Raw genomic sequence first — 25,196 nt, forward strand, 5'->3', positions numbered from 1 at the left:
CTTGTTGCGTTTACTCACGAAAAAAAATAAATAAAAATTAAATATATCATACATCCGATCAATACAAATACAAAAACTCTTATACAAATTTCGTCTCTTATAAAATTTAACCTTTTTTGCTATAAAATTAAAACAAAAGCAAAAGCAGAAAAAATGAAACACCGCCGCGACAAAAGCACGACAAGTGAGCAAAACACATTAGGCGAAATTGTTTACTACTACAATGCGTATGTGTGTAAGTAGGAGAATATATTTCTTTTTCCCCACACTGCAAATTTGAGCCGAAAAATAAATTATAAGAAAAGAAGTAATACAGTCAGTCAGCTATTACTTATACTGCTTACGTTAGAGCTTTTCGCTACTCATCTTTATCACATGCACATTTTTGCACTACAATTGTAAATATTAATTAATATTATATGTTTTTATTTTTAATATAATTTAAATTAAATTAAATGTGATTAACAAACATCTTTTATACATCAACAACACAATATAATTATGTATATAATTGTTTTATACTAAAAGCAGTTATATCCGCTATTTGTTGAATTTCCGGTAATGTTTAGATCAATTTAATATAACCTACCTACCTTACCTGCTGCTACTGCTGCTGCTGCTATTGATTTTGTGTAATATTTGTGTAAAGAGCAATAATTTATAATGCGAAAAGATAAAAATAAGATTATCAAGTGGAGAGAGTGTGAAATAAGAAGTCACCGCCGTTCTTCGTTCGTCTCAATATTTTTAAAAAGAGCATTTATTTTCTCAGTCTGTTTAAAACTACTGTCGCAGGTTGACGTGTTCGGTATTTGCTAAAATCGATTAGCGCAAAATTTTTTTTTTAGTAATTTTTTTTTCTATTCTTATTAACTTATCAACACAGTTTATAACAAACTTGTATTTGCTTTTAGAAAAATAAGCAAAATATTTAAAAATTTTTTTTTATTAAACATTTCAAAACATAAGAATTGTTAATTCAAGTGTAAAAATCAAATATTTTGCATATATAATTTTTTTATTAAATAACATAACGCCGGTTTCTTATGTTTTATGCAAAAGTGATGGGTATTTAATATAATAATGTTATAATAAAATAAAAAACCTACATACTCTACTCGATATTAAATACCAACACCATAAATACCGTTAGTGTATGTGCTAAATAAAATTGCAAAACAACAGCAACAGAGCCACACGCCAATGACATGCTAGCAAAAAAAGCAACAACACGACAGTTTTCGTTAAAAAAAACATATAAGTGTGTGTGTGCATGTGCGTGTCTAACAAATTTTTCATAACGAAGAGGGAGAAAAATGTTCACTTAATTAAATTGGTCTTTTTTTTCTGTTTGTTTGTATTCTAAAAGAAAATAATACATATATTAATATGCAGAAATGTGTAAAAAAATAATAATGTGAAAAATATTGTTAACATAATTTGTTTAAAATATATTTATCATTAAAAATATTGATATTAAAGTTTTGTTAACGTAAATAAAGAGCAAAAGCAACCCACATGCAACTTCTATGTCCATATTGTATGCTTATGCATACATGTAGGTTTTTTGTTTGTGTTTTTTATTTTTACTAGTTGTCCACCTCCTTTATCAAGTCACTAAATGACCTAGTTACTTAATAGATAGTTTCATTCAAGTGTTGCCATTGCATAATTCTTTAAAAAGTGAATTTAAATTTTTACATACATATTTTTTTTTGTACGGCAATTTTTATGCCACTTTTTCCACGCAAAACAATTCAACAGGTTACACTTGTTGATAATACATTGTGTGTGTTATTTGAAGTTAAAAAAATGAAAATTATTTAAAGAATTAATTATTAAAGTTTTTAAAATTTAAATATTGAATGTTTTATTTAAAGATTGACAGTAGCTTTTTTGAAAATAGTAAAAATAAAACAATGTTGTAAATTAAATATTTTATTTATGTTAAATTTCATGTTAATTATAGTTAACCAAAATAACTAAATTATTTAAAAATTTTAATAGTTAAAAGTGGTGTTTTGAAATATTTATACCTTAAATAATTAAAAAAACAAATAATTTTCAAATTTTATTGCATTATTAATATATTTATTAAAATATTAATAAACTTATTAATATTAGTTCTTTAAAAAACTAAAAGTAATATTTTCAAATTTTTTTACATTATTAATATTATTAAAATATTAATAAACTTATAATAAACCCTAAACATATGCCAAAGAAAATAAATATATATAATTAGTTTTTTTTTTTTTTTTGTACCCTAAAGGGGTATGGAAAAAGTGTAGTGTTCTTGCAATCATACAACACTAATCTAACGACGAATAATTTTAACACTTCCTCTTCTGTTTTCTTCGCCGACGCCAAAATTTAGGCGACTGCACGCCGCTGCAATTATATTCAGTATTCTATGCCGTTTGTGTGGTTAGGTGTTGTGCTTGTGTGGAATACTTATTTATTCATATTCGTTACATATTAAATATCAACGCGCAACCATTTTTTTTTTTTATTTATTAAGAAACACTGAATAGTAACTTTAGTTAATAGAATACAAACAAATTATTTTTTTCTTTTTTGCAATTAAGTAACTAATAAAAAATAATCTAAATTTCCGTTAACTTTATTGTGCATATAATTTACAAATTCTGTTTTGCATTCTTCTCTGCTGTGGTTGCTTCTACGCCTACTAAATTGTCATATGTGTGTGCGGTAATCATAACAACACAAATCACATTAGAACAAAAACAAAAAAGTAGTAACATTTTAAAAACCTAAATGTGTGGAGGGGAGCTTCTAAGAAAAATGTAGTTTTATTATTGCACATACAAGAGAAATAAATCTAACATATTGTGTCATTTGGTGCTGCAATGTTGTTGTTCTTTTGGCAATGATATGAAGTTTTTCAACAAATAATTAAAGAAATTGATCATTTTCAGTCGAAATAGAATGAACTAAAATAAAAAAACCAAAAACTCTTAACAAACAACAAATAGGTGTGAAAGTAGAAGAGAAATATTGTATAAATTTGCGTATATATGTAGTTGAGCTACTTGAGAGCAGAGCGCACAAGTAGGCCAAACATAAAAAATGTCAGCGCCACTGCGTATGCGAGTTTGATAAAAAAAAATATAAGTGTTATATTTTATTCTAATTCTAAACGAAAAATTGCACATAAGACAAAAAAGAGTGTGGTAAAGTTTAATATTAAAAGTGAAAAGTTAATAAAAGTATAACAGTTTGCAATAAAATAGTATTATACCACCTAACTATAAACAAAATTTTTATATTCACATTTTGGAAAAAAAAAAAATTAATTATATTTAATATATATAAAATTTTATTATATATAGTATAAAATAAAACGCTTCTGTAAAGAAGCCATAATTTATACATTACTTTTATCTGAAATATATATATATATATAAATTTAAATGAAATTTAAACCTATTGACAACAATATGCCACGATCACGCTATGTGCAACGGTGAGTTTAGTGAAGAAAAAAAAAATTTCTTACTTTCAAATATTTACATATATTAAAACATTGAAATTTTTAATTTATTAAATGAAATCAATTAAATTAATATATTTTCATTACATTTGCATCTAAGCAGTGTATTTAAATAATAAAAACATAAAATCTATGTCACACAACATAAGTAGAAAATACCTCTTACTCTCTCTATCTCTCTCTGTCTCTCATCCCACTGCTTTATAACACTTTTTTTCTTACCAATCTACATATGTATATCCGTCGGCATTGCTAAATGCAAAAGAAAATACAAAAAATAAGTCATTGGCTTTTTAACTTAGTTTTGGCATGAACATGAATTATCAATGCTGTCCGTTAGCAGCGTCGTTGGCGGGGGACGGGCATATGTAGAACTCGTCGTATATGCAATTTCTAACGAGTTCAAGAAATTCAACTTTTTTACAGAATTTTTATACTTGGAAAAAAATATAAATAATAAAACATAAATGTAACCAAAAATGTGCAATTAAAGTCTTGCTTTATTTGATTTTTCATATTTTTTATGATGTAGCAAATTAAACTTAATGCCAAAGTTAAGTTTATGCATAATTATTTAAATATGAAAAAAAAAATAAACGTGCCTTAAAGTTTTGTTGCAATGTTTCACTACAATCAGCATGCAACGGTCGTTAGTTTTGAGTGTACATTAAATTATTATTTAATTTGTATAGTTGAGATAGTATTAAATATTATAGATAAAAAAAATGTTTAACAATATTTTCTGGATAAACTGAGTGGAATATTGAAAGTATTCACACTACATTTGAACCTTACCCCAGATAATGCCAGTTTTTTTATTTGCAACAATATTTATTTTGCTGGGCATTAGAGGGTTAATGACGAATTCTCTTCACTTCACTTCAATCAAATGTTTACATTGAAATAAACACCAAAGTGACAGCTAACAACACTTACTTAAAACGGAATAGGAACTTAACTGGCATTATTTTAGCTTCGTTTTCTTACTTTTTTTATATTAAGGCCGTTTTTAGACAGGATTGGCAACTTTGTCAACACATCACTGCACCCTTTGAGGATTATTGTGCAAAACCCACTCACTTTCCATAGACGCGTAGCAGTTAAAAATGCCATTATGTCCTTTGGAGAGATATTGCCTAATTCCGTTATAAGTGGATAGGCAGTTAATAAGTATCGAGGGCTGATGCTGGCAAGACTATCACAGTGATACAAAATGCCTTCTGCTGTTTCCTTCTCTTCGTGAGAAAATCTGCAGCTATCGTTCTTTATAATACCTAGATTCGATAGATGTTTTTTGACTCTCCAATGTCGACTGAAAAACCCTTTGATAAGTCAAATGCCTTTTCTATTCAGCATTAGTTGCTCCTTAACTATTGATAGATTCGGCATAAATTCTTTTAGTCCACACTTATAGACACCACAAATTAAGTTTGAGAGAAGAATTTTATGAAAATTGGATGTTATAAACCACTGCATATGTTAAGAACTATATATAATTTGTTTTTAATTATTCTTATGCTAAAAATTTAAATTTAAAAGATATTCCATTTACTAATTATAATATGCATGTGTATAAATGTAAAAATATATTACAATATAATCCCACATGAACAGCTGGAGCCTTCTTTTAACCTACCATAAATTGAAAAAACAGTTTTCTTTGTCTAGTAAACGTAACTGAAGCAATAGAATTATTAAACTAAACGTAGACTAACGATTCCCTCCACACAAATGAAGTATCCTCTTTGAGACCACTGCAATAAAACAGTTATTGTCTTAGGTCAATTGACATGAGGATATAGTCATGTGCTAAACAGTTACTTATCATGCATAAAACGTCGATTTTCAACGTGAATCCCAACTGCAGCTCTAATCCTTATAATGTCACCCATTTGTTTTCATGTACCTATGCACACACTAACTAATGTCCAATCGATCTTTGCGCCGCCCCATTAAAGTGGCTAGGTTTTTCTGTCTTACCTAGAGCAAATAGATAGGTAGGTAATAGGTAGATAGACAATTAGGTAGATAGATTACTGCAATCTCTCACCTATCCCCAATGAATACGTCTTTGTAATACATTCCATATTATCTGCATTATAAATCTCTGTGGATTACAACAGCAACTATTAAGCTAAGACGAAATTTACATCAGAGAAAAAAAAGTACTCATTCATTTTGAAGACCTAAATGTGCTAATTTTTATTTTTAAATCTTTTCGGTCAATAAAATTTTATGGAAAGCCTAGTACTGAAATCCATTTCACACTAAAAAATTGACAAAACTCTATACAACAGAAATGTTCTGTTATATACACAATATATATTCATTTAATATCGTGGAACTTAGCGATCGTTATGCAATTTGCAACTTCAATTACTCTTACATTGACAACTAAGCTAGTATATACTTCTCTAATATTACGTATTACAATAACTATAACAATGTGTTGAAATTTGGGACTACATCAAGCTAAAGCAACTTGGATCGTTCTCCAGTTCAGATTGGAATGGATATAGTGGTTAATTACTGTTCTTGTGGATAGGTTTAGAAACTATATACAGATTATAATGAGACTAGGAAACATTAGTAAAAAAAAAGTTTGTAATGGTTTCTAAAATAACTGTATGGTCAACGAAATTAATATTGAAAATAATATGTGTCATTTTTTGCATTAAGCAATTCTTTATAATTTAAATTAATTTTTTTTTATTTGTAAATTGAATACCAAACAATATTTTTAAAATATTTTGCAATGCAGTTCTACATATATTTTTGAAGCCATACTAAAAGTAGGACAACGCCTTATTTCCCATTAAATTTCTGCCTAAGTGTGTGTCTTAACTTTAAACTAGAAATTTATACACACATATATACAATTTATTCGGATACATATTTATATCTATGGTTCTGTGTAAACTGTACTTCAGAGAATTATTTGCGATTTTAAAGTGTTGTTTTTTTGTAAAGTAGACGTTTAGTCAGCAAAAATTTGTTCTGGTTTTGTAATTTTAACCAAAACATGCTAAATGCATAAGTATCTCAAGTAAAATTTAAAGAAAAAATATTTTTCATTTGAAATATTTTTTATAAATATAATAAAAATGCAATCTTAGCGAAAAAAATAAAACAGAATAAATAAAATTTAATAATTTTTAATAATAATTTTTTTTTATTTAAATAAAATTGTTAATATGTTTATATTTTAAAACTTTTAATTTTTACATTATTTTTTGTCTTGAAATTTGTTAAGAACCGTATTGTTATAGATAAGTTCTATTATAAGTTTTCTTCATTTATTTTAGCTAAAGAATATGTGTAGGGGATATATCTACAATTCTTGATTAATATAGGCTTCTAGACTATAATATCTGTCATTAGTGCAAATATATTCCTTTTATTTCCTGCTGTTAATGTTGTCCTAAACTGTAAACAGAACATAATAATATAGGTTGTAGTCCTAAATATTGTAGGACTAAATAACAATCTACTATTTAAAAGTTTTATGTGTTAATAGTTTTTAAGCAATGTTCAGTGGTATGTGTGCCAATTCTGCGAAGGCTGCTAGTATGTCAGATCTTCTTTTGGTTATTTCATTGGTATTTTGTTTCTTTTTACATTCCATTTTATCCCGATCTAGACCTTTATTGTTCGCTCAAGGTAATTTATTTAATAAGCCTAATAAACCTAATCATTATTCCATTATGTAAGATATTCCCATCACTAAGTTTCAAACCTAAATAATTATATTGTAATGAACGGTTTGAAAAGTGTCGTAAGCTCGCCATTTAACAGTTTAACTGCTCTCATGTCAGATCCTTCTCTTAATATTTCATCGGCTTTTTCTTGTTTCTCTCTATAATTCATTGTACCTTAACCCAGTCTAGATATATATTGTATTGTACGCTTAAGGTGGTTAGGTTCCTTCTGCACTTTTTGATTGTAAAAAATACTAAGATAGCTGAATTTCGAGTCTAAATTATAAAATGGTAAACGGGTTAGAGAGGCACACAAGCTCATAATATAGCGATCTACTTATCTACGTTTGCGATTTAATTTTGATTAACTTTTGAAGTGGTGTGATCAGATATTCTAATGCTTTAAGATTAGGACATAAGTTATATACTTATATATATATAGGCCGGATATGCCAAAGTTGATTTAATTTGTTTTATGTTATTTAAAAAAAATTCCGAATGAGAAATTTCAAATAAAATTTTCAGTGTAGGTACAAACTAAGCAGTATAAAGATGTATTTTTATATGGATGTGTAGGAATATCCACACAAAAATACATATCTTTTAAATTAAAGCACAAATGAGCTAAAATAGAAATAAAGATTTGATCCCCTGTATAAAATGCATTTTGGTTAAAACCAATGGGAGCGTAAAATTTTCTTAACAATTCTATGTCTGCCTATATAAAATGGTCCTATCATATTTAAATGGAGGCGGATAGGAATCGGTATTACCTTACTTACCATATGGTTTCCTTCTCATTGTGAAATATTACTTCGTCCACACACTTTTAGGTGGGAGCTACTGCTATTGCTTTTATATGCTTAAACCAATTATTATATATAACTTATATATTATATATATAACAAAATTATGATAGTAAATATAGGATTTTTTAAAATCGAAATCAACTGTACTGTACATATTCAGTGTCATTCAAACATTCAAAGCGACAGCTGTTAAATTAAAATGTTGCCATCAATGAAAATTAATTAAAAAATGAACTCAAAAATTATCTGTATATATTGATTTGGGTTAGCATGAACTAAATTAGGGCTAGATTTAAAAAAAAAAATAAATAAATAAAATGTTAAGTTAAAAAAAAAAGAATTGTATTTGCATTGTATAAGTAAATATAAAAAGGGAACAAAATCAAAACATTTTATTTTCCTTTCAATTATCAGTGAAAAAACAGATATAAGATAAGAATATTACAGTTGTCCTAATACTTATACAAGTATTATATGCCACTTTTATTTTACTGGCATATGTTTTCATAATATACTTTATCTAATATTACAACTATGCATAATAAACAAATGTCAAGCACGGCACTAACACACATCCAAGTACGAAGTACTGTGCATTGTTTGTAAATTGTGTTGTTGCCGTTTTTATTCAATTGAAATACAAAGTTAAAAAATGCACTGTGTTTACTTAAAGAAGGAAATAAGACAAATTAAAGAAAACAAGTAAATATAGTAAAAATAGCTTCCTTTAAAAAAAAATCAACATACAAACAAACCAAACGCATGCAAAAACTTATAAAAGCGCGTGTACACCAAATAATTTTCATTCATAAAAGTTTGGTTTTTTTTTTCGCTTTATTTTATTTTATATTTGCTTTTTTATTTCCACATTGTGGAGTACTACACCCTCTTTATCAAACAGCTTTTAAATCACGTAAAAAATGCATTAAATGACAAAAACAAAAACAAAAAACTACTAAAAAAAAGAGATATTGGTGAGCGCCAAATTTACTTTACTTTGCGCTGCTCTCAGCAATGCATTAATGCAGCAGCAGCAACAACAACAACAACAATACCAAAACAAAATGTACTTTTTTGTTTTTGTTTTTTTTTTTTTCTTTACTAACTAAACTGCAATATAGTAGTAGTAGCGCCGCTAACGTCGACAACTTGACATCGGCAGTGGCAGTGGCAGTGGCATTTAATGTGCTCGCGCTGGCGCTGAAGTTAATATTAAAAATTATATGGTATGTGGTATGTGGCAGTAAACTAAGAAGAAAAACAATGAAAAGAAAATATAAACGGGGTGTAGTTTGGGTTGAACTGATCTGTGAACTAAAGTGAATTGAACTAAAAGGAGAACTATTATGTTAGCTCTTATACTAAAACAGTATGTAGTTGTTGCTGTTGTTGGCGGCATAGCTACGTTTGCGTTTGCGTCTGCGTCTGCTCTATAAAGAAGATAAACAACAAGCAACATATTTAGCCGGTTGAATTGAATTGTGCTGTGCATACAAGTGTATTTCTTTAGTTTTTGTGCACTTTGCACATTATTAGTTTGTAGTAGTCGTTGTTGTTGTTATTTTGTTATTATTTGTTATTTTAAATCATTGCTTTGCTGTTATTGCTGTTGTTGTCTGACGTCGAGAATTAAGGTTGTAGAGTTATTTATTTTCGTTATATATTTTTTTTGTTTTTGTTATTGTTCTCTGAAATGTTCGCACACCAACAACGTTTCGTGCGCTACTCGTTATTTGTGGTATTTTGTTATTGTATGCATTATTTTCTTTCAGTTTCTCTTAAGATGTTTGTGGTGCGTTTTCCACATTTTATGAATGATGACGGCAAAAGTTCAATTTATTCACTGAAAAGTATTTAATATGCGTTTTACATTTTTATTGCATATGAGGAGGAGAGTATATGCAATGTTTCTGTTTTTGGTGTCTTTTTTTTTATTTTTTTGCGCTGTTTTGTTTTGGTTTCCTTTTGGAGGAAAATAAGTAAGTCTCTCTACAAGTGCAACAAGTAAACAAAATAATTGCAAAAAATCTTATTGAGTGAAAATACGTTTTAGTTAAGATTTGTAGGTGTTCAGTATACAATACAGTAGGTGTTCTAATGCAATAAATTTATATTATTGTATAAATAAAATTAATTAAAATGAGAATATATATTTATGTAAGAATAAGTAACTAAAATATAAACATTTATTAATTAAAAATATTTTGGAAAACTATTAAACTTACAATTTATGCTTGTATTAATATATATGGAATTCACATTTCAGTAGAGCGATTTTTATTGTTAAATATATATTTTCATATAAAAGTTTTCAACTATAAACTATTTTATAAATAAAAATTTCAAATTAAAATTTTTTTTTTTTTCAAAAAAAAATTTCAAATTAAAATTTTTTTTTTTTTTCAAAAAAAAAATTTCAAATTTATATATATTTTTGTTATATAAAAAATTTTAATTGTTATATTGAGTCCCATCCTAAAATAAAAGATTTATATAAAATTTCATACCCGTATTCACTCTTATATTTTTATCAAATTGTTGACTATCTTTTAGCTCAGTTTTTGTGAAGGAATTAATAAAAATTAGCATATTAATAATTTTTTTTTTTGCGGCAAGGAGAAGTGGAATGCCTACGCACTGACCACAATCCGGCTTCTCGGAAAGTGAGTGTCCGACATTCCTAGAGACTTTGTCCTATCCCGGGACTGCGTTAGTATTACTTCGAGGTAGGGTCCCTATTAGTCAATTAAGACTTTCATCGATGTGACCTGCGTCCAGGCCCCACTACTGCTATAGATGATTAACCTTGCCCTTCATATTGGTGTGATACATCTGCTTATTCCCGCTGTGTTTTGTCAAGGTCTACTTTTTTTTATTCTTAGAATTATTTAGTAGTACACCTTTAATATTTTTCGGTATTATCCAAACCAATTAATTCGCACCCATAACTGACTTATAAAATTCTTTGCTGTTTTCATTATTACTATGCAACTTAATGGTCGATGACATACTTACTTGAGTAATTCTTCAAGTTTAATTTTGGTTCATTATGCAGTAAACTGTGAGAAAACTGTTATAGAACGCTAATTTTAATCCTCAATTTCACCCAAGTGTGGCGTGGGACAATAAAAAACAATTAAACTTTCAAAAAAAAATCAATAAAACATTATAAACAACAAAGATGTTGTATAAGGTATATAATGTTTTTTAAAACTATTATAAAAAATATTTATATAAATATTTCTTTCATTAGTACAATAAATTTCAGTGATATATAGTCAGTTCAAATAATTTTTTTGTGAAAATAACAATCCTCAAGTCCACTTCTGGACTCTTAGGAAGATATGCTGATTTAAGGTCCGTCATCAACTAAAAGACAAATAAATGATATGATTTTTTAGCCTAGTTAAAGCCTAGTGTGGGGTACTGATAAACCCCTCAGCCATTATAGAGTAAAAGTGCGTAATAGCACTAACTCAAGAAGAAGAAGAAGATATATATATTTTTAATTTTTTTCACTGCAGTTTGATACTGACAACTTATGCATGTATTTAAAATAATAAAAATATTTAAAAAAAAAATTATATTTTCTTAAAATAATCACAAATTAAAAAAAAAAAATAAACAAAAATTAAAAAAAAATAAAAATCGAAGAATCAAAAATGTGTATATAAACGATATTCAGAAATATAAAATCGTTGTGTCGTCGTATCTCCATAAGCAACCAACAAAAATGCAAATTCTTGCAACATTAACCGAAAAATAACTCATTTTCGATAAACAATTCTTGGAAAAACAGCGCCAGCGCAGCGAAAAATGCAAACGACACAACAAAACAAGTTGCGGGGCAGAGCACAGCAGAACGCAAGAGCATAAGTTCAATATACTCGAGCATGGCGCAACAACTGCTACATCAAGCAGCAAGTAACAATATGCCGACAACTATGAACGACCGACCGACCAACCGATGACTGTGAAACTAAAAACAAAAATATTGTAGAAATAAAATTAAAAACAAAACAAAACAAATCCCAACAAGCCACAAAAAAAAAAAAATAAGTTAACTTACCATTGCCTTGCGTTACTGCAATTCATTGGCTGCTGTCGACTTAAGACTTGTCTACTTCCCTGCCTGACTAAATTGAGTGTGCGTTAAGTGGAGTGCGCAGCAGCAGCAGCAGCAGCCGCAGCATTAATAGTAGTAGTATTAGTAGTAGTAGTAGTAGTAGCTCCAATCCAACAATGCAGTTACGTCGCGTAAAGCAGCAATAAAAATGCTTCACCGTGTCTAGTAGCGGTGGATATAGCACATTCTTTTGCTTATTTACGCGCAATCCATTTGTTGTTGTTGTTTTTTTTTTTATTTTTTGGTCTCCATTAAGGATACAGCATTGCCACCACAAGTATTCAATTGCTGCAGAAAAACAATAAAACAGAATACAAATGATTGCATAAGGCAGAGAGGAGGAGGAGGAGGGAGGGAGGACGAGATGAGGTTGAAGAAGAAGAGTTACATTTGAGTGTGATGCGCATAGCTGAAAAGCAAAAGCAAGAAAAACAACAACACATCGTCGTATTTGCATCAACCAGCTAACGAAACAGCATAGCACAGCACAAGAACAAGCACAGCATCGCACTCGTAAAGTAACATTCCCAGACCAAAACATTAAAAAAACAATAACAACAACAATAACAGGGCAACAGAATTAAAAAGAAAAAGAAAAAAACATTAAGAATTTGTTGCAAGAGGCGGTGGGAAGCAAAAATAGCATTGGTATGCAGACAAATCAAATAACAAGTATAAAAACAAGAAGAAGCATAAGAATAAAGTTCAAAAACAGAATAAAATCAAAATAGAATTCAAGCTTTTCAATGGAATTTTGCGCAGACGCAAATATGTCGATAGTCGTTCAAATTACAAAATGCGCTTATCCCTCTAGACTTTACTAAAAAAAAAAAATAAATAAATGAAATCAAGAAGAAGAAAAATTTTTTTATTTATAATACACAAACAAAAATGTATGAAAAATAAAGCCGCCGACGCTATGTTGTTGTTATTGCCAATGTTGCTGTTTTTGCTGCTTTTGTTATTGCAAGTTAACGCAATTCAGCTGGGCTTGTTGCCAATATTAAATATGTTTCTGTTAATGTTGTTGTTATTGTTATTCTTGCTGATGATGTTTTGTTGCATTGCAAGAACAACAACAACACCAACAGTAAAGTTTTAAGTAAATTCTTAATTAAAAAGTGCCAGGGAAAAAATGAAATAAAAATCAACAAATGACTTCCAAGAAATTCGGTGCGAAATTTGTGTGGTTTTAATTTTGAGATGAAAGAAAATATGTATAAAAAAAATAACAAAACTGTATCTTAGAGAGATCCATATAATCACTGGCACATCCAATCCAAAATATATTTTTATATTTATCTTTAGTTTTTGCCAGGATAAAAGCGCGCGCGCGCATAAAATTTCATTAAAAAATTTTTAAGCTTAACGACTTTTTTTGTTTTTGCAAATGCATTTTTTTTTTTGTCATAATTTATACCGTTTTTGTTTTTTTTTATCGAATAAATAATTCGAACACTGAACATCCAACTGTAGGTTAAGATGGTTAATAGAGTGTTACCAGACCTGAACTTAAAACGTTTTGTAATTATTAATGCAATTGCATTGCAAAATATGAAACCATCTTCTTAACCTTCTTCACTATGTTCTTGAAGCGATTTATAAAAGCTTAATAGATCCATCTTAACGATGGATCTTGAAAGTTAAACTAACCTATTGTATCGATATTGAATAAAATTAGTTAAATTTAATTCAATTCTGTTACTGTTGTAACCCGCTGGGACCTGCTTATGGAGTTCTTTTTGGGAGGTGTCAAACGGCACTTGGTTGTCGCTGGCGATGTTTGACTCGGGGACGTAGATCCGGCTGTTCTTGCATCCTGTCTTGCTGTAAGTTATAGGTACTAGTCTTTAAATACGTGGATGTTGTATTGGGTTAGTTTTGGTTTGTAGTGAAGGTTTTGTGTCCAACATCGACGAAAGATTTTCCCAAAAAAAGACCTCAGTGCTGAAAGACACTTCTCCATCAAGCTAAAGTGAACCAACCTGACAAGTTTCTAATTTTGCAGTATGACAACTCTGTTAAATTGGTAAGAAAAGGTGCCGTGAAGATTTTAAATCTTCTCCTAGTTAATGACGGACACTGACAAATGAGATGGAATACAATTTTCTCCTCATCCGCAAAGACACAACGTCGACAAAAGTCATTTTAGGGTACATCCACTTTTTTAACATGTTTTTCTGTATGCAGTGCTCCCTGAGCACCAATATCATAGTTTTAAGCAGATTAGTTAAGTCAGCTAATTGGCACGTTATTTATTTACCTTTGACCTCCAGGTCGATCTTGAGAATTGACATAAAGTTTGTTTAGCTATTCTCAGATATTTTTAATTGCTCACCAGCAAATATTAATATCTAAGCAATGAATATCAGGGAACAAAGTGTCCGTTTAACTAGCTCCTCTTCCCTACAGTTGAGCGAGCTGACATTGTGTCTAAGTACCCATGTGAGCTAAACACTGAAACGCCTAGCTAACTTGTTAAGAGAAACCCAGCATTCTTTAATTGTTACGGATGTAGCTGTGCTAGAGATTTGATAGCTGTTTGGCTTTCTAAACATCCCTAAGACCCATTTTATTGCATAGTGAACCGTTATTACTGCTGTCTAAAAGACACTACAGTGGTTCAGTAGTCAAAGCGATATGTTAAGAACTAGTTTTTAGGAAAATATGCTACTGCCAACTCTTATCTATTTTGTGATGTTTTTCTTATCTACCTTTTACATAGACTCAACTCATAAAACAATTACAATAAATTTTTAAATTTATTTTAAAATAGTAGCCTAAAAATTTTTTTATTAAAATTGTTAAATCAAATGTAAATTTTATAATTTGAATCATATAAAATAGTTTTTTCTTTGCTTAACTGGTCTTAAGTAAAATCTTCAGGAACAAACCAAATTTACAGTAGAATAATGATTGCTAAATTGTAGACCGGGTACTCAACTTTCCTATAAATAGTTCGGCCATCTACATTCTGATTATATAGCAATAATTATACTTGTCTCCGCATTACTAACTGTTTTGTGTTTAGTTTTGATTGATAAGTGATTTGTGAAAATAAATTTTATGTATTACGTTTTGCGGAGCAATTTCAAGGAAGATACTTCAGAAGCAAAAATGTTTAAGTTTTTAAGATTAAGGTATGTAAAGACTCATCTAATTTCAATTTGATTTATGGAAAATAATAAGTTAATTAAATTTATATTTTTATAAATGTAATTGACAAATGACTCTCAATATTATACTTTATAAAATTGTAAAGTATAAATGTCTTAATTTAAAATGATATAATGCATTTCGCTAGGTAATATGTATTGAAATTAGAATATATATTGACTCTGCTCTAAAGAAAATTGATTAAACAATATATTTATAATCACATTACCGAGCTAATCGTAAAGCTTGGATTTTGTGTTTGTTGATATTCCTAAAGCCTTATAATCGCCTTTTTTAGTTTAGAAAAACGGAGTTTGTAATAAACAGATTTATTTATACTTAATTTAATATATTATTGTAATATAATAATATATTATAATGTTTTAAGCAATTTTTTGAGATATCTATGTACTATATTGTAGAAAACACTGCACATCGAATGGATTTTCATGCAGTTTAATCATTGTAGTCAATATTTTATGATACTTTGTACTGTCTTATAGAAAGAGTATTATTACTTAATAGACTTCAGTATAATATTTAGCATTCATGCTTTCTTCTTTGTACGGGCAGATCATATAACATATATTACAACATGCACACATTTTAAAGTACTAGGACTACTAACTACTACTTATTGCTAAAAATGAACTACACACAATTTTCTCCACTCAGTTAACTATTGTTTTGCTAATGTTGTATTATGGTATTTTATTATTGTATTTTATTCATTGTGATATACGGACTCAAAAAAAACCTATTGACGACTATCTTTACACACCTATAATTGACGTTCATAATCATAAATATATACTTCTTTTTGACAATATTCAGTATACTTATGCGAAATAAACCGCTTTCACTTCACCAAATGCTCCTGAAAAATAATAATTAACATCGTTAGATATTAGTTAACTGGAAGCTATAACTGAAATTTACTTTACATATTAATCGGCAAGCAGAATCTTCTTATTTACTTACTGTAGTCCTCTTCTCGTCGTGAAACATAGGGCATGTAAGCAGTAACTTCTGCTTATAAATATTTAAATAGATTATAGATACAATGGATCTAATGAAGAAATAAAACTATACTAGTGTAGAAAACTACCATCATTTAAAATATTAAAAATTAATAAACAAAACATTTTTATTGATATATGGTATATATATTATTATACTTAATTAAATTAATAGCTAATTTAAGTAATTTTATTATTATTAATTCTTTAATATTAAAAGCAATTTCTTAGTTTTTTATTCTTAATTACAATTAATTTGCTATTAAATTCGCTTAAAATTAGCTAATACGCTTTTTTACTTGTAATTCTCTTAATAATAATAATAATAATAATAATATACTCGTATATAGAATCAAAAAATAATAATGCTTTAGTTTTAGTTGACTTTAATATTAAAATGAAATTTTCTATCTTTTGGATAAGCTTTTCTTTAATGCTGCTCATATACTTACTACCAGTACTTTAGGCTTCTAGTTACCATAATTACGTTTTTATCAAAACTCCTTAACTCCTTAACGCTCCTCTTTTTCATAACCGCATTTGGTACATATTCCCCATTTTTTCATAACTTATGTATGGTCTTTTTGCTCATTAATCTTTTTGTTCACAGTGTTTCAACATCAAAAATTTTAATAAGCGGCATACCGCTCCAAACTCAATTCGAAGACATCGAACCTCTTCTGAAGCCATACGGCATCGTTAAACAGTGTGAGGCTGTCTCTAGTAAGGACCCCAGTACTCAAACAGTACATATTACATTCGATAGTCCCGAGCAGGCTCAAAGGTATTTTCCTATATTTTCATTCTTTCTTTTGAAACCTAGACATTTAAATAGTATAAGTTAATTATAACAATAAACAAAAATAAATCATAATATGTAGGAATTTATAATAAAAATAATAAAACTATTAAATAAAATAAAATTTAATGGCATATATAAAGAAATAATTATAAACTAAATAAAAAAAATAGTAATATATAAACTAAATGAAGATAAATAAAATACAATATAAAATGTATATTCTATATGAAAATAAATGAAAATTAAATTAATTTAAAACAATTAATAAAAACAGAAAAAAAATAATTAATAAAATATAATAAAAAGTAAAAAATAAATTAGAATTCAAATAATTTAAAACAATAAAAAAAAAAATACAATATCTTAATAAATAACAAAAATATTGAAATTAGAAAATAAATTAATTGATCGAGTAGTAAAAATAAAAAAACGAAATATATTTTTATAGATACAGCTATTCCTCTCTCTGTGAAGGTTTCATTCGCATACCCCTCCATTTTCTTATATGAAACTTTTCAACTAACATAATTTTATATATAATTCTAATTTATTAATCAGATACATTCTTTGTTTATTTGTAAGTTAACATTAAAATTAATTTTAAAATTAATTAAGAATAAGGAACTGGACTGGTAGGTCATTTACCCTGTGCTTAATACATATTAAGCACATTCTTATATATATAAGCGAAATATATAATATAATATAAGCACATAAATACATATTCACAATACATAATTGAGAAAGACAAGAGATATTTTTAATTAAAAAAAAAATTATTAAAACAAAAAAAAAATATATATATATTATATAGCATAAAGCATTTTTTATATAATAACTTCTTTTTATATTAATTATAAAATATAAAATCATATAAACAAAGGGCTACCATTAGCTGCTAGGAGTTTTAGCTCTAACTAATACATTAATATATAAAATAATTAATTATTTAGCTAATAACTATTAATTTAGTTGTTCTAATATAAAAAAAATAAATAATTAATATGAAAATCAAATGCAAATCATTAAACAAACTTATAAAAATAAAACTTGTAATGATAAATAGACAGTTAGGTTAGGTTATGCTGGCAGGTCAAAAATGTCTCACGTTCAACATTAAGGTCTATTGCGATACCAGATCAGAGTCTTATTTCTATCGCGCGTGTTTTTAGCGAATTGTATTAAGAGTACAACAGCAACCTCAGGCATGTGTTTCAGTCCTGTAAAACTAACAGCCCCAAAATATTTTTGTCGAGTTCTCCAGAAAGTCGGGCAGTTACATAGCAGGTGTTCCAGAGAAATATACAATTAAATCATATAAATAAATATTAATATAAAAATTCAAAAATTTTAATAAATAAATTATATAATTTAAAAAAAAAAATATGTACTGAATAAAAATAAATCATATATTGTAAAACAGATTTATAAATATGGTATTCTATGCGTAATTGAATATTAATTTATTTCTTTCAATAGAATAAGTAATATAAGTATTTCTGAGAAGGTTTAAAATATAATATTTTAAAATGCAGCAATTAGCGAAATGTTCTTTCGCTATTATTTCATGAACTGAAATAATATGATATATAATGTCTGTATATTGATGAAGATTTACCAATCCAAAATTGATCAATTATATATAGAAAAATTAGGAAGCGAAGACCTTTCCAATAGATTTTGTATACAACTCTTAAAACAAATTTCATTGAATGATATGAAATTGTATTGGTATTTTATTCTTACTATTAATATTATTTTTAATATATTATTATTATTATTTTTAATATAATATTATTATTTTTAATATAATATTAATATAATTATTTATATTATTATTATTTTTTTATTTATTATTATTATTATTATTTTTAATATTATTGTTATTATTTTTAATATTATTATTATTATTTTTAATATAATTATTATCATTTTTTTTTTTTTTTTTTCATATAATTATTATTATTATCATGCGCACAATAGATCTTTTAGGTCGAGGTGCACAAATAGCCTATTTTAAATATTATTATCATTATTTTTAATATTATTATTATCATTATTTTTAATATTATTATTATTATTAATTTTATTATATTAGTATATTTTGTAGTTTGGTTGAGTAAATCTATCTTGATTTATGCAAGCAGAGTAGAGGTAACAAACCTCCTTCAGATATAAAATTTGTTGGAGATTTGAGTGTCTATAAGAAACATTTTACATTATGATTAATATCTATTAAATTACATTACACTATAATACTAATAAATTTATTGATATTTATTATTAAATTATGTCATATTTCTTATTGTAGTTATAATAAAATTTATTTTATAATATGTTTAATATTGGATGATAAAAGATTTAGTATAACTTATAATTTTATAATTATATATTAATAAAAATATTGGTGTATATTTTTTCCATTAGACAAATATATACAAAAACTGCACAGTTAACATAATTATAAAGCAGAATTATTATTTATAACTTTTAGCCAAAAAAACTAAATATATTATAAAAATCAATTTTATCTTAATTTTATTGAAATTATCTTTTATGATTATTAAATTTTTTTTATATTTATTTATATATATGATAAATATTAATATATGTGTATTTTTTATTATAGAGCTGCTAGTGGATTAAACGGTGTTGAATTTGAAGGCAACAAATTACACGCTGAACAGCTGGATAAGAATCAACGCCGTAACAACCGTAGTCAGCGTAATCAATATCCCGGTATGCCAGGTCCAGGACGTCAGGCTGATTTTCCGCTGCGCATTTTAGTGCAAAGCGAAATGGTTGGCGCCATTATTGGACGTCAGGGTAGCACTATACGCACGATAACACAACAAAGTCGCGCACGTGTTGATGTGCATCGAAAAGAAAATGTTGGCTCACTTGAGAAAGCAATTACTATATATGGTAATCCAGAGAACTGCACAAATGCATGTAAACGTATTTTAGAAGTAATGCAACAGGAAGCCATTTCAACGAATAAAGGGTAAGCTAAAAGTTAACATATACTAGAATTTTATAAATAAAGTAAAAGTATAAGTAACTGATATCATATATGAGTATTATTAAATATACTTTAATTTTTATACTGAAATGTATTCGATTCCCATTTGAAACTTCTGTTTTTTCAATTTATATATATATATGTATAATCTATAATAATTACAAATATCTTCTATCTAAGAAATGAAAAACTTGTAGTAGGTGGGTGATATATTTTATTAGGCATATATAATATTAGGCATTATATAGTTTGATGAAGAAAAAACATTTGACAATAAAAACCGTAAGTCCTCAAAAACAATTAAGTCGACTTTAGTTAGTCATATAATTTCTTTGAGATTGAAAGAAATTTCGGCATATGTTCATTTAGTTTCAAGGCAATCAACGGTCTGGTCTCAATGATAATTAAAGGTATTGATTGCAATTAAAGTCCATAATAGGAATTAAAGACATATGGGCATTGTCGTCATAGTCCGATGATTGTAGGATACATGAAAGGAATTACAAAATACGAATATGAGTTACGATATATGTAAGAAGAAGAAGTGTTGATTCGGTTAAAGAATGGATAAGTGATGGGAAGGACACTTAGTCAAAACTATCCTGGAACAAATTAGAGAAACTTCACCTCCTCTATGGGTCGGAGATCAATTAATTAAAGAACAATAGGGCTGAAATTAACATGTACATTAATATATGAAAATAGGTGAACAACATCATGTAGGTAGAGTTTCAGTTGGGCGTGAGCTCTACATGGCCACACCCTAATCTCAATTGACACGCGGAAAACATTCTTCTTTCTTGAATATATCTGATAGAGGGCTATTGTGAAGTTTCTTGCTATGGAAGTGTGGTCTCAAAGAAGATACTGCATCTGTATGTAGGGATGTTAATTCACTTTTCTATTCAACCTTACTGATGTAGGCTCTATTGTAATAGATATATGAATTAAATTAAAAAAATAGTCGACGCATGTTTGATGGATAGGGGACTCTACTGAACATATTGCCCTTGAGATACTCAACTGTGTCGAACGCAGGTAGAATAGCAGTTGATTCTGCATTAATTGTAGCTAAGGGTGCTTTGGAGAGACCACCTTTCTTATTTAAAATGAAAAATTTGTTGATTGTAGTTGATTTTGCATTAGCGGTAGTTAAGCAAGAGAGCATTTCTGTTATTTAGGATGTAAAATTTGAGGTATGTTTGATAATATGTATGCATCCTGCATAATATCACGGTATTGCACTACCACCTGACAGCACAAAACTGTGGCGGTACATGCGTTTTTCAAATCAAGTTTTCAAATTTCAGATATTTGTTTAAATAGAATAAATAGAATACTACTTATATAGTGGTGTTCTACTGAAAGGTACTTGCTAGTCATACATAATTCCAGCTAAATTAGGGATTTGATTAAGTTTATAGACTTGTCAGGTTGGTTGGTCACTATCACTTGAATAGAGTAAAAGTGAACCATTCTGAGTCGTACTTTTCAGTGTTGTTCATATGCTAAGCTCTAGTGTATGTATAAAGAACTCAATCCGTGGCATCACAACGGACCATTATTTGAGTTTAAGTGGGCTTTTGAACACAAGTCTGTAGTTCCAACCTAACATACTGAGGTTTCACTTCTTTATTCGTGTCAGCGTTGCCATGTAGTTTTCATTTATAGTAATTAGTCTTACAACAAAGTTTGTCACAATACCTTATTCAAATTATGATTAAATATATATATTGTACACTATTCTTATCATTATTTACATATAAATACTAATTTATTATATTGAAAATTTTTATTCATTATCAGTGAAATATGTCTTAAGATTCTTGCTCATAATAACCTTATCGGACGCATAATTGGCAAAAATGGTAACACAATTAAACGCATCATGCAAGATACAGACACTAAAATAACAGTTAGCTCAATTGATGATATCAGTAGCTTTAATTTGGAGCGCATTATTACCGTTAAAGGTCAAATAGATAATATGTCCCGTGCTGAGAGTCAAATAAGCTCAAAACTACGTCAAAGTTACGAAAACGATTTGCAAGCCATGGCACCACAGAGCCTCATGTTCCCCGGTCTGCATCCGATGGCTATGATGTCAACACCTGGCAATGGTATGGTTTTCAATGCAAACATGCCATATGCTTCGTGTACCGGTTTCCATATGTCCAAAACTCCCACCACAGTGGTGCCACCTGCCTTCCCCAATGATATGCAGGAGACCACTTACCTTTACATACCGAATAATGCCGTTGGCGCCATAATTGGTACAAAAGGCTCTCATATACGCAGTATAATGCGATTCTCGAATGCATCATTGAAAATTGCACCGCTCGATGCTGAAAAACCTGCCGAACAACAAACAGAACGTAAGGTTACCATTGTTGGTACGGCAGAGGGTCAATGGAAAGCACAGTATATGATTTTTGAAAAGATGCGTGAAGAAGGTTTTATGTGCGGTAACGATGATGTTAGATTAACTGTTGAAATTTTGGTAGCAAGCTCACAGGTAAAATATTATTATATATAATAAATTTTGAATATGAAAATTAGAATAAAATATATTTATTTTATTGAATTTCTCATAGGTTGGCAGAATTATTGGTAAGGGTGGACAAAATGTACGTGAATTGCAACGTGTCACTGGTAGTGTTATTAAATTGCCAGAACATGCTAACGTTGCACCCTCTGGAGGTGATGAAGATACACCAGTTCACATTATTGGACAATTCTATAGTGTTCAAGTATGTATAGTATAGTATAGTATAGTATAGTATAGTATTTCTTAATTTATTTTAAAGAATTCAACTATAATCTGTAATGATTTTTTTATATTGTATTATAGTCTGCTCAGCGACGTATACGTGCTATGATGATGTCAACGAATCCGCCACCAGTTACCAAAAAACAGAAAGCTGCCAAAGAACAGTCCGCCGCTGCAGCTGCTGCTGGTAGTGGGTCGCATGCACACCAGCCTCAGCAGCAACAGCAACCGCCACAACAACATGTTCAACAACAAGTCCCACAACAGCAACCAACCCAGCAACAAGGTACAAGTTCAAGTCAGTAAGCTTACGTCTAAAATACAAATTTTCGTTTTCGTTCACAAAAATTATATATTTTAATTTTATTGTAAGATTTTATAAAAGTTTAAAGTGTGTGTAAATTAGAATTTTGTTTTTTTTTTCTTTTAATATTTGAGATAATTTGAATTTTCCTTTATTTTATTACACATAACATAAACCACACATTAACGTTTTTTTATATATATTATGTATACAAAAACGAATATATTTGCATACTCGTTTTTAAATTAAACACTTACAAAAAGATAAATATTCATATATAGTAATAGTAAAATGGAGAAAAATAAAAATGTGAAAACCATGAAATAGTTTAAAATAGCTAAACACAATAAATATATATATATATATATATATATATATATATATATATATATATATATATATATCTATATATATATAATTTTAGTACTACTGCTAAATAATCAAAATACTATAAATTTTTTAAAATACATTTTTGGATAAATATATAATCAATAAAATTATCTATATGATGATGTTATATATACAATATGTATATATACGTACGTATACATTGAAAATCATAAGCAGCTTCTTATATAAAATAAAATTACTCAAAATACAATTGCTTTGCAATAGCGATAATAATATTAATAATAATAGCTAAACTTAATAACATTAAACATACTTACAATGTCTTCAAAACAGAAAGTTTCACTTAGAAAACTCAAATGAAAAAATATTTAAAAAAAATTTTTAAACACTAAAGTAACCGGTTACTTGCTAAGTATTTGGCATTCACATAGTTACCACTTGGAAAATTTATAAATTTATTTAATAATTAATTTTTTCGAACCTATATCAAAACAATAAAATTTAACTTAAATAACCGAACTTAAGAAAAATAAATTTTACAATCAAAAAAAATAAAATAAATAAATGTAACATCAAATAGATATTTCTTAGTACCTCGAATATAAAGAAACATATTAAACAAGATAATCGGTTCTATATGAAATCAGTAGGAAATTTAAAGCCAACAAAATAAGCATTATAACATTATAACAATAATACATACATACATTGTTTGTCGTCAGTAGTAGAAAAAAAATTCCACTGAGAATTAATTACTGAATCAAAGGTTTCAACAAGAAAAAAAAATAATATAATGAAAATAGACATTTTATCACTATAACAAAAAAAAAATAAAATAAAACATTTATCGTATGATAATTGCATTAATAAACCATATTTCTACTATAAAAACAAAAAAAAAACAAAAACTCCAAAAATGAAAATATACTTTTAAATTGGATTTTCTTTTTAAAAACGAAAACACATACATAAAGAAGATGATTTATGCAGAATTATAAATTATTATATATATATAATTTTTTTATTTTCATAAAAAACAAACAAAAATAAAAATAAAATTATTTTAAAAACTTGATAACGTTATTGAATGATATAATAAAATAAAATAAAATAAAATACAAAATAATCAATGCTGATGAAACCAACGTTTGCCTTGAATCGGTGCTGAAATGTTTTTTTAATGATTTGTTAAAATATTAAAATTTTTGTAAACTAAACTTAAAGATAATGTAAAGTTGAATTTGTATGTAACTTGTAACTTTTTTATTAACTTGTTTTAATTTAAAATATTTATAATTACGAAGAACGAAGAAAATAATAGTTAAATATATGAATATATATATATATATTGATGTTAAACAATAGCATTTAAAATAGAGCAGCAAACAATCAAACAATTTTTACCAAAATATACAAAAAATATAATTTTTATTTTAATTTTTACAATAGCCCAATTTATTTACACATATACATATACATATTACTACATATATTGTTTTTATGTAGTACACACAGACATATCTGCACTTGTTTTTGTTGTTTTTCCCCCCATACACAAAGTAGTTTCCGTTTTAGTATACTATTATTAACTGTTAATAAATATATAAATAATATATTTTACGTAA

General features: G+C 27.6%; 1 protein-coding gene and 1 long non-coding RNA gene across 7 annotated transcripts; both read left to right on the top strand.

The window, feature by feature from the left end:
• Window positions 1-303: 303 nt before the first annotated feature.
• LOC119669619 (insulin-like growth factor 2 mRNA-binding protein 1) lies at window positions 304-23,307 on the top strand. Of its 6 annotated transcripts, none has more exons than XM_038079598.1 (6): window positions 321-398; window positions 16,933-17,106; window positions 19,754-20,128; window positions 21,953-22,661; window positions 22,741-22,896; window positions 22,998-23,307. In XM_038079598.1, exons 1-6 carry the CDS (start codon window positions 376-378, stop codon window positions 23,220-23,222), a joined length of 1,662 nt encoding a protein of 553 aa, XP_037935526.1. In that variant the 5' UTR covers window positions 321-375; the 3' UTR covers window positions 23,223-23,307. The 6 variants fall into 6 exon arrangements, with proteins under 6 accessions (XP_037935529.1, XP_037935526.1, XP_037935528.1 ...); XM_038079597.1 differs by lacking the exon at window positions 321-398 and adding an exon at window positions 3,396-3,487; XM_038079596.1 differs by lacking the exon at window positions 321-398 and adding an exon at window positions 14,978-15,287.
• LOC119669621 lies at window positions 527-3,299 on the top strand. The gene is made up of 2 exons (XR_005251624.1): window positions 527-1,154; window positions 2,940-3,299. It is a non-coding gene; the product is annotated as an uncharacterized LOC119669621 (long non-coding RNA).
• Window positions 23,308-25,196: the final 1,889 nt, after the last annotated feature.

The sequence above is a fragment of the Teleopsis dalmanni genome, chromosome 1 (assembly GCF_002237135.1).
Source record: "Teleopsis dalmanni isolate 2A chromosome 1, ASM223713v2, whole genome shotgun sequence".
Lineage (NCBI taxonomy): Eukaryota > Metazoa > Arthropoda > Insecta > Diptera > Diopsidae > Teleopsis > Teleopsis dalmanni.